The following is an 11,446-nucleotide window of genomic DNA, read 5'->3' as shown; positions in this document are numbered from 1 at the left end:
GCAGGAGGCAGAAAGGGGGGTGGCACAGGGCTGAGAGGATCATTTTGAGCTTAAGAAGGGAAATCCCATCCTTAGTTTGAAGTAAAACATTCAGACAGAGAATCTCAAGGCAGCCTTGTTAGCCGTTTACGATTTCAACTCCTATTTAAATTAGATTTTTTTAGTGTTGTGATGACTTTGATCTGTAGTTCACATCAAAGCAGGGGAGTTCCTGTTATCCAGCGACTTTCCAGAGCCACATGTCCCCCCCACCTCACAGCTGCAAATATCTGCCCACAAACAGGAGACCTCCAGGCTGATTTTTAACAGAGCCTCATGCTTCAAACAGGCACACAAAAGCAGGATTTATTTTGTTTTTCGGCTCTTTCATAGGTATTAGTGCTTCAGTGCAACAGAAATTCCCAGGCAGTGGTAAACCACTGCTTTCCAAAGCAGGAATTCTTGTTCCTCCAGTGCTACAACTTTATTTCTCTGTGAGGGCTGCTCTGAGTGTGAGTGTGCTGTGAGATGGATGCTGGCTGGGCCCAACAGTGACAGCTGAACGCTGAAACTGTGTGAAAATTTTTGCAGCCAAAGCAAAACTGGCAAATGTTTGGCTTTTTGCCACTGCAGCACCCAACTGTTTCACTGCAATGTTTAAAGCTCTCACAGGCAGGGCTCTGTCAACACTGCAGAGCAGGTAACACCCCTGACTTTGCTGACCTCAAGTCTTAGAAACCTTCTTTTATTTCTAATTTTTTTCCCCCCATTCTGCCCTCATCACTCTTTTAGGCAAATGCATAAGAGGGATGAAAAATCCCCCTGTTTTGATTCCTTTGATAGAGCACAGCTGCACCAAGTGTTGTGTGCTTTCATCTTGAAACTTTATTTTTTGAGATAAATAGTGAGAAGTCACCTCTTCTATCTTCCCATCTCCTCTTCAAAATGCTTTTTTATCTCCACGAGCACCTCTGGTATCACAGGACAGATACCACACATGGCAGTGAAAATCATAATATGAAGGAAAATGAGTCTTTTTTTTTTTCCTTTTTAAAGGAAAAAAACCCCAGCTCTCCTGGTTGAAGAGGAGAAGAAGGTGCTGACCAGTTTTGCACAGTGCACTTCTCCTGGGACACGTGCTCCAAGCGTGGTTTTGCACTGTGACATCTGTCCCAAGGTCACATTCATCTGCTCACTGTCCCCTGAGGGAACAGGAAGGGAGATCCCTCACTTCTGTGCAGTTCTATAGTTGTGTGTCTTTATGTGGATATTAAATACTAATTAAACCAGGCATGGGGATGGTCCTGGCTGTAAATCAACACTAATAAACCCCCTTGTTGGGATGTTGTGTCAGGGCAAGGTGATGGCCTGGGTCGTGCATAGGTGAGGGGACAGGCACACCTGCCCAAGGTGTGGCTTTGCCCTTTGCTCTTGGCAGGAATCAAAGGTCTATAAACAGCCAGAAACAGGATTTTCCTAACGTTTCTACAAATTAATAACTTGTTGATATTAGGCTCCTGTGCTGCCACAGAAGTATAGAATTGTTTAGGTTGGAAAAGCCCTCTAACCATTCCCCCAGCCCTGCCAAGGCCGCCACTAACCCATGTCCCCAAGTGCCACATCCACATGGCTTTTAAATCCTTCCAGGAATGGAGAATCCACCACTGTCTTCTGTGGACTTTGTCCACAAGTGCTCACACTCCTGCCCATGAACAGGAGCCTCCCTGAGTCCCTGTGGTCACCTGGGCAGCTCCACAGAGACCTGCAGGAGAAGATCCTTAAGAAGAGAAAGGACAAAATGAAGCACCAACATCTTAGTGACCATTTCTCATGATCCCAAGGATATTTCTGCCCCTTGAGATCTCAAAGGGTGAAGCAGAAGGCAGCTAAAACCAAAGTAGACCATTGTGTCTTCAAACCAATTTGTTAATTGAACTGCACACACAGTTCAGTTTGAATGGAAATTAGTTGTCCACATTAAATAGTCATTTTCCTTTGCACCCTCTGTTCTGTGGTGTCCTTAAAACAGAATGACGTCTTTTGGTGCATTTTCAATGGGTCTTTCCTGCTCTTTCTTCTTAGAATACCTTGCATGTTCATAGAAATATATGATGATGAGAGAAGCAATGTTCAGGAAAAGGACGAGTAGCATGATCCAGTAGGAATATCCATAACTGTGCTGAGATCTGATGTGGCTCTGCAGAGAGGTGGAACATCCATGGGCCAGTTCTTCAGACAGGCCATGTGCTTCTATGTTCACAGGGAAAAGTATCATGGCTATAAGCACGAGGATTCCTAGAAAATAGAAATACAAATATTAGAGGTGAAACCATAGTGATATTTAAGTAGCTGTTTGTAAAGATTCTACTTAAATTGGTTAAATACCTGCACTAGGACAAAATATTTTTCCATTAGTAAATTATAAGGGCATTTATAGAATTTTTGTCCCACCTAATAATATCTGCCAGGTGTTTTGAAATAGGCAACGATACCATCTTTTAAAATTACTGGATTCTCATTGACTATTCTTAGACAAGGCCATTAAATTTAACTTTTTTTTCACTGAATTTAATGCTGATGAGTATAATGTGTTCATAGATTGTCTATCTGATATAACCCCAAATCCATGGGGTGGGCAGTATCACAGCTGGATAAACCCTGGTCTGGGTTCAGGGTTGGCCCAGCTTTGCTCAAGAGCTTAAATTTAGAGACCCCATGTTCTCTCCAAGTCAAATTATTTGATGACTCTGTTAGGAGCCAAAATTCAAGGTCTTCTTATGTCTCTGTCTATTTCTTACAGCCTTCCAAGTGTTAAAGGAGTTCAGTTACTTTGACATTTAGCTAAATAATATTTTTACATCCCTGCTTTCACTGTGCTCTGAACATTGGTGGAAATAGTTCCATTCCTTTTCTCCAGGTACATCATCCTACACAAGTTCAGGCTGAAACAGGTCCAGTTTTTTTTTTCAGAAGGACTTTCAGGCCATCTGGTAAGAGAATTAGGAACCTCCAAGATAACCTCCCACATCAAATGATGTGTGATTGTTCATAAAAATACACCCACAGCAAAATAGGCTTCCAGGTCACAGCACTCACAGGGCTGTACAAAGGAACCACAACCCTCAGCCAGCATGGGGGTTTATTTTCTCACCATTATTTATTTTTGCAAGTCCATGGTCCTTTCATTTCAGGTCACAGCTTGCAAGTTCAGGGTGCTCAGGAAAGGAACAACCTCTTCATGTGACAAGACAATAATCTGCTTGTCTCAACAGTGAGTAATTGTCTGATTTAGGCATTTATTCCCTTTTCTTACTGCATTTCACTGCTGTTTCTGCATCTATCTTTACGTGATGTGTTAAAAAAGAGGGGAGTTTCATACCCCCACCCGTAGTTGCTATGATTAAAACTAAATTTATCCATACAATTCCCTTTCCACCAAGGTCTGATTTTGATGATGGTGCTGCTGGGGACACACCTCCCTCCCATCTGCAGACCTGAAGAGCTTTTGAAGGGTAAAATGCTCTTGTTGAAGTACCCTGTAATCAGATGTCTTAAAAGGAAATTATTCAAGTGCAAACCTATTATTGGAGGAACACATAATCCTCTTGAGACAAATTGAGTGTGAGAGCTGGAATCATTGCCAGCACATGACCAGGAGGGCAGGAGGGTGTGCTGGGAGCAGCCAACCAGGTGAACATGGGGCTGCACCTTCAGGGAGCCCTTTGTCAGGGTTCAGGCTCTAATGACTCAGTGTCTCTACCTTTTTTTTTTTATGCTTAGGGAATGTTAAAACTTAACTTTGATCTGCAAAAGTGTTTTTTAGAGAGGGAAATAAAGTTTGCCGTGGCTCAGTCCTTCTAACTGCTGCTCCCCATATATACCATTACATAAATTCAATATTACTACTATATGATACAATTTTACTGGTACTTAAAAGGTAGTTTTCAGGTGTCCCAGAAGACATGTGTAAAACTGAACCTACTGAACAAAATGCTTTTCCAAGTGTTTCCTTTTCCAGATATATATTTCTTAATCTTGGAATCAAGGTATTCATCCAAAGGTGGGTAGGAAGTGGGATGGGATGGGATAGGATGGGATGTGTTACTCACCACATATGGAATTCCAGGTGTAGACTCCAATGGGTCCCAGAAATGTCTGGTAGGGGTTGCTGACAGCATTGGTGCAGGTGAATCCAGAGCTCAGAAGGGAAGTCAGTAAACTGAGAACCAGAATCACAATAATGGCAACGTTGGTGCTTCTTGTCTTGGTGCTGCTCAGGGAATCTGCAACTGAAACACGGGGGCTCAGCATGGAGAAGGGACAGAAGAGCACACAGCCTCAACTTGTGTCAGGGGATGTTTAGATTGAATATTAGGGAAAATTTATTCACTGGAAAGGGTGGTCAGGCACTGGAAAAGGCTGCCAGGACAGTGGTGGAGTCCCCATCCCTGGAAGTGTTCAAAAGACACGTGGATGTGGCACCTGGAGACACGGGTTATTAGTGCTGGGTTAAAGGTTGGGATTAATGTTCTTAGAGGTGTTCTTCAGTCTTAATGATTTTATGATAATCAGCCTTCCCCTCATGGTCTGGTGGACTCTGACAAGTCTATGACTTACTGATCTGGCTGTAATTAAAAGCTGATAAACAGAGACTTGATTGATCTGTAGAGATCAGGATGCAAAGGAACACAGCAAGACACAGCACATGAACCCAAAGCCCACATGGGGTGAAGGTACACAGGGCAGAAAAAAGTGCATGTCTGCTACTCCTGTAGGCACAAAAACCTCCTGGGCATTGGCTGGATAGGAAACTTCTCTTCCTTAATACTTCTGTAAAAATTTCCTCTTGACGTGGCCAGACAGAAATTTTATGCTTAGCTGGACCAGAATACCAGGTGTTCCTCTGCCCACGCCTGGTAAATTCCATAATTATTTAAAACTGTTCCAACTGCAGGTTATTCTCTCTTAGTAGGGCATCAGTTTCCCTCCCATGGAATAAATTTGACAAGAGGAACAGCTTCTAAGGGAATAAAACTCTCTCAGGAAGGGCCAGGTGGATTTGCAGGAATAATATAGCTAAGCATGGTCATACATGGACAGGTGAGGAGGGTTGAGCTCACACCCTGAGTGGATCTGTCTCTGTGTCCTGCAAAAAAAAAAAAAAATGGTGGAGGCAGGCCTTGCTCCCTTCTTTTAAAAGAAAGGAGCAACTCCTACTTTGGAGATGTTTTTGGATGCCCTGAGACTCCTGACCCCGCAGTTCATCATCAGATCTGCTGCATCATCCATCCTTTACTGCAGTTTCATTGTGGTGATGTTCCTTTTCCCACTTCCCACTGCTCTTCCACCCCTAAATCCACTGAATTTTAAAATTAATTTCTTGTGTATGTAGTTTTTTGGGACGAGCTGGGGCATCGTGTTCGGGGTGAAAATCCCTTCCTGCTGCTCCCACCCTGAGCTGAGCAGTTCCTCAACTACTCAGGGTGAGTAACTCTTAAAACACAATTCCTTAGATTTTGCTTGGCTTGGGCTTTTAAATTAAGAGCCTTGCCCACAGGCACTGTTTCTGTACAGGAGGGAAGATGGGAAAAATAAAAATACAAATCTGGGGTATATTTTTTTATTAATTCAATGTGATGAAGATTTCAGTGCAAGCTCAAACACCCCGTGTGCATTATATCTCTAAGCCTACATTGGCTTAAAATAATAACTACAGCAGCCAGGCTTGTTTAAAATTAAGAATAGGAAGCACATTTGCTGGCCACTGATCCTGCAGCTTGTGTGGAGCTTGTGCCTGGTGTCCAGGGAACGACTGGACGTGGCCCTCAGTGCCCTGGGCTGGGTGACAAGGTGGGGATCAGGCACAGGGTGGACTCCATGGGCTGGGAGGGCTTTTCCAACCCCAGGGATTCTGTGGCTGGGTATATGGAGTGTTGTGGCTCCCACAGGGCTGGGCTTTGGGGTCACATGGTGGCCCTGGAGCTTCTTTTCTCAAGGTCTCCAGCCAAATGCCAAGGAATCAGATCCTGGCCCCTCTCCTTTTGGCTCCAGATCATTACAGTTCATACACACAGGCCATTGCCCTCTCTAGTTTCTGGAGCTGCAGGAGTGTCTGGCCATATGTTCACGGCACATGTTCAACCCCTCCAGGACTGCCATCAATTTTATTGATTTTTTGCCTCAATCCTTCCAGTCATTCCATAGGTTGCTGATAATAAGAGACACAATATCCTCGAAGTGTAATTGCAGTATAGCCGTGTTGAGATATATTATTTTCCTCTTTTCAATTTAAAGATTGAAAAAGCAACTGCAATTTGCCTGTGGCTGCCTGATGTTGTAACAAATACAATGACAATGTTTTCCAGCTCTATTCAAATGGGTGTTGTGATAGACAGATGTGTAGGAAAATTCCCCTTCTATTCTGCTTTTAACACAAAGCCATTACTGCAAAGTGTTCAGGTAGTGCCTAAATGGGAAAAATCATAGCAGGAAAAAAAGTACTAAAAACCCCATAAAGAGAAATAAACATCATAAAAAGAAGAGCTATTGGGAAGAAATGAAAAGGAGAACTTCTCTTTCATTTTGTGTAATACTGCAGGTAGAAGTTAATGTCTGTTTGAGGCAAGGATGTGTTATGGAAATCAGTTGTAAATGTAAGCAATTTTCCTAGAAGAACAGGAAAGAAGGGCTTCCAGGGGCTATCACTCAATTAAATGGAAGTGAGCTGCTGTTTGTACCTGCACTCAGGCTGAAGCAGCCTGGGCATCACCTCTGATGTATTTCTTGCACAAGATGTAAGTCTGGAGCCAAACCAGCCAGGCTTGTGTAATTTCCTTCTGGCAGCCTCGCTTAATTTTATCACTCAGAACATCTCCAAGATTGACTGGCTACACCTATTGCAACCCCTAATTGATCTTGTTTATCTCTGACAGTGATCAGCAGTTTAGGGGATGTCATTTTATGCTGTTGTAACAGCACAAGGCTAAAGGGTTTAAAGAAAATGTTGTTTTCATGGCAGCAGATTTTTTTTTGCCCTAAATAAAGCAGTCTGTGCAAACTGAAGGAGCTGATCTGTTTGAGTGGGGTCAATAGTAACCTGCAGCATCTGTGTAAAATAACCTCATTCTACAATGGAAACAGAGGGGTTTGTCCTGCCCAGATCTCTCCTTATTTTCCTGTATCTTCTTCCTTTTTTTTTTTTTTTTTAAATCATCCTTAATTCTTATATATTTGGATAGAATTTCCCAAACTTCTACTGACCTAAGTCAGCCTTCCAAGCAGTGCTGATCTGGCAGCTTTTGTGAGCTCTCTGATCACTTATGGCACATAACGAATTTTTCATTAAAAAAAAAAAGAACCAAACAACCAAAAAACCCCAAGCAGAGTTCAGCTGAGCTTCCCAGTTTTCAGGAGATCCCATAGCACACCGGGAAACTGATTTTCAGGCATTTGTCATGTCATTTAAAAGTGAGAAAGTGAATTGATTCTTCTCTGCTCATAGAAAATTTCAAAGGCTTCCTCATGTGTTGTTGGCCTTGCTGGCTGCAAACAGTTGGATAAATCCTGATGTTCCAGGACTCTTCTGGGTGTGCCTTTTCCTGGGCCTTGCTCAACTTCTACATGGACACAAGCAGAGCAGTAAACAAGCTCTTACAGGCTGTTACATTCATAGGTGGTTCCTTGCTAAGAGAAATCATTAAAACAGCTCATGAAGACTGTAAGGACTTTGGTTATTAAATAACTTTTACATTCTGCCGGACCATTCATCCCCAGAGCCTGGGAAGTGGCTGTTTTGATTTATTGCTCTATTAAGGTTGTTCCTGGCAGTCTGTTAAAGAGACACCCTGACTTGGGCAGGTCATGCACAGCCACGGTGCAGAAACCATGTTTGTCTTTCATCTTTATGCTCAGAAATTTCTTTTAATGCTGTGCTTTTTACAGGAATAAGTTAAGTTTTTTGTAAAGGCTGTTGATGACCTTTTGAATGGCCATTAATAAAAACCGACCTGGGCTATTGCTAACAAATATTTCATATCCCCAGGCTATCACCTTTGATTTGCTCTTCTAGAATTTCCATCCTCCTTTTCTCACACCCAGATATGACAATGCCATTTGAGAAACACACATGGGGTGCACAGCAGGGCCCCCCAGCAAGGACACAGTTGCTGAGTGATAGGTCACACTGTGAGTTAAAAGGATGTTTTTAACTCCTCTTAGTGGTGTCTGAAACATTGGAGTGGAGAAAGCACATCACTTTATTTCTTCATAAAACAGGAAATCAATTTACTGAAGAATCAGCAAAGAAAAGACATTTACTGTCTTAGGAGGACCTGTCTATATGAAGTTAAAATATTATATATAAAATATTAATATATAAGTTTCCTATTTCAAGTATGTATGGAATAGGATCATAAAATAGAATGGTTTGGATTGAAAGGGACACTAAAGACCATCTCATTCCATCCCCTGCCATGGGCAGGGACACCTTCCACTAGCCCAGGTTGCTCCAAGCCCTGTCCAACCTGGCCTTGGACACTTCCAGGGATGGGGCAGCCACAGCTTCTCTGGGCAACCTGGGCCAGGACTAAGAATTTCTTCCATAAATGACAATATAAAACATGACAATAATGCCTAGCATAGAGCCTAAGAACTAATTTAAAATCAGTTCATCTCCCCTTGGATATGTGCCCAACTGAACTAGGGAGGGATGTGGGCAAACCCATCTTTAGACTGTTCTTAAAGCATCACTTTCCTTCAGCAGCTGTGGGAAAACAACTCCTGAAACTCACTTGTTTTGTTCATCCCTAAACAACCGATATGTGAGAATTGAGATAACTTCCTCTAAATGTTTATCTGATAAATGATAATCACAAAGCCCTGAATCTGGTGGGGGAAAACCCAAAACCACTGAGATGCATGTAAATGGTGCAAGAACCAAACCCCTTCACTGATACAAGTGTTGGGTGAGTCCTTTTCATTGATTTTGATCAAAATTGACCTGTTGGTAACACCCAGGCCCTGGGACTGGGCTGTGTGAGCCCTTGTACAGACAAAGGGAAGACACATGCCCTGAATTCCAGCCAACCTCTGTCCCCACCCTGCAATCAGCTCCTGCTGGGAGGACTCCAGGTTTCACAGGGAGCCCAGTTAAAATCAGCAGGAGCCTGCCCACATGGCACAAGGTTTGGGGCTTGAGCCAACTGCCATAGGGTGCTAGAACCACATAGAAACCATTTTTATTAATGCATATTTACTCTTCTAAAAATACTGCGATTGTTCTGATATGACTGTAAGTAAACCAGGTTTAAATGCCTGGTTTGTGTGGGTTTGTGTTTGTTACAGGACAATCTCAATTCACACTCCATGTTTTGCTGGGAGTGCTACTGTGTCCAGGTTTTCATGGCAATCTAAATGTTCTCATGACAACATGAATGTTCTCAAGAGAACTGGCTTGTGTAACACAGCTTTGCCACCGTGGGAATTGGGGTGCCTGTTTGTACAGGGACAGTTTCTGTGATAAATTAAGCTGGGAAAGATCTGGGAGATGGGAACCAGATCTGCTGTGCTCTGCCTTGGGTGGCTTCTCTGGGACATCTCACAGCAGCCTACCAAAAAAGGAAAATATTTCTTGAAGTATCTTAGAATCCCAGACTGGTTTCAGTTGAAAGGGACCTTAAAGTCCATCCAGTTCCACCCCCTGCCATGGGCAGGGACACCTTCCACTAGCCCAGGTTGCTCCAAGCCCTGTCCACCCTGGCCTTGGACACTTGCAGGGATGGGGCAGCCACAGCTTCTCTGGGCAACCTGTGCCAGTGTTTTACGACTAAAACTGTAAAAGAAAATATTCCTTTACCACTTTAATTGTAAAAAAATTCTTCCTTTTATCTATTTTAATTCTATATCTCATGTTTTTAAAACTGTTTGACCTACTCTTCCGATTTTTGTTAGGTTTCTTCTGACTGGCTTTTTTCCCCTTTCACGTGTCATCAGCATTATTGCTTTGAACGTGGTGTGACAGCAAGACAGATAAAATGAGTGTAAACCCTTGATCCTTGCAACAGCTTTCAGGCTTATCTACCTTTGGGTGTTGTTTTACATGTTTTGTTCTTTTTCTTTCAGGAGTCTTAAAACCTTTTTCTATAAAATGATGCTAATTTGGTAGCCGGTGGAAAATGTTTTAAATCAAACAATAAGTTTAACATAATGAAATTAAAGGAAATCCTGGAAGATGAATTAGGTTTGTAAATCCCTTAATAAAGTGGTAAGTGTTGCTTTTCTGTTCCTCACTGAAAACTTCTGCAAATGAAAGTCAATTTTACATAAAGTTCCCATTTTTTATTTTTCCTTCATTCCAAAGGGAACGAGGTAATTATACAGGTGATTAAAATAAGTTGTTATTGTCAAGAATGCTGCAGAATTTCTGTGCTTTTTGAGGGTCTTATATTATACTAGTTAAATCCCCAGACTGTTCTACAGTTGTTCTTGGTCTCACTTAAAGTATTATAGTTATAGATGAACACAAGAGCTGTGGGTCCTATGCCTGACACTGATATGAGCAAGAAGATTTTAGGTTTACATTAGATATTGGGAAGAAATCCTTCCTTGTGAGGGTGCTGAAGCCCTGGCACAGGTTGCCCAGAGAAGCTGTGGCTGCCCCATCCCTGCAAGTGTCCAAGGCCAGGTTGGACAGGGCTTGGAGCAATCTGGGCTAGTGGAAGGTGTCCCTGCCCAGGGCAGGGGGTGGAACTGGATGAGCTTTAAGGTCCCTTCCAGTCCAACCATTCTGTGACTCTCAGACCCATTTCCAGGTGTAACACCACTCACCTTGGAAGGTCTGTTTTGACACCTGAAGTCCTGCTTCAACAAACTGTTCACAGGTGCCCCTGAAGAGTCCGTAGTCGAGGCTGATGGTGATGCTGGTGTTGGTGCGAGAGAAGAGAACGTCGCTGCTCACCCACTGCTGCGTCCCCAGCACCACACAAATCAGCACGAAGGAGGAAACACAGGTACAAAAAGCAGATGCAAACATGGTTGTTTTCTTCCTGGAAGGCATCTTGGCAGAGATTTTCCCACCACTTCAGGATATTTTGTTCCCTTTAGTCCAGCTACCATGGGGTTGTTTCCTCCTCCTTGCTGTCCGGGCTCTGTCGTCACAGAGAGTTACCCTGGTAAACTTTAAGTGAACAGCAGTGGTAATAAAAGTGTAAAATAATTGAACTTTGGTCTGGGGAAAAGGTGTTGCCATAGTTACAACACCACCAGCCTGGCAAAGGCTGGTAGAGATCACTGTCAGATTATTTATGATCCTTGACAAACCAGCACTTCCCAGATCGTGGCTCTGGGCTCATCCAGAGTCTTGACGTGTTCCCAGCTCACCTCGTGCCTTCTGGGAGAGTTCTGAGGTTTTTCTCTTTAAAATCCTGATAAACAGGTTGGAAAAGATGTTTTTCTAAATCTGTATCTAATG

The 11,446-nt window shown here is 43.0% G+C and overlaps 1 protein-coding gene across 2 annotated transcripts; it reads right to left on the bottom strand.

The window, feature by feature from the left end:
• Positions 1-1,568: 1,568 nt before the first annotated feature.
• On the bottom strand, positions 1,569-11,114 carry CLRN3 (clarin 3). 2 transcript variants are annotated; one of them, XM_018078432.2, is made up of 4 exons: positions 10,804-11,114; positions 5,072-5,125; positions 4,089-4,268; positions 1,569-2,274 (listed from the first exon to the last, which is right to left on the bottom strand). In XM_018078432.2, the coding sequence occupies exons 1-4, from the start codon at positions 11,030-11,032 to the stop codon at positions 2,000-2,002; spliced, it is 738 nt and encodes a 245-aa protein (XP_017933921.1). In that variant the 5' UTR covers positions 11,033-11,114; the 3' UTR covers positions 1,569-1,999. The 2 variants fall into 2 exon arrangements, with proteins under 2 accessions (XP_017933921.1, XP_008926753.1); XM_008928505.3 differs by lacking the exon at positions 5,072-5,125.
• Positions 11,115-11,446: the final 332 nt, after the last annotated feature.

This window comes from Manacus vitellinus, unplaced genomic scaffold (genome assembly GCF_001715985.3).
Source record: "Manacus vitellinus isolate BGI_N305 unplaced genomic scaffold, ASM171598v3 scaffold_40_pilon, whole genome shotgun sequence".
NCBI lineage: Eukaryota > Metazoa > Chordata > Aves > Passeriformes > Pipridae > Manacus > Manacus vitellinus.
Note: the sequence above shows the minus strand (reverse complement) of the source record. Positions and strands in the feature narration are given on the sequence as shown.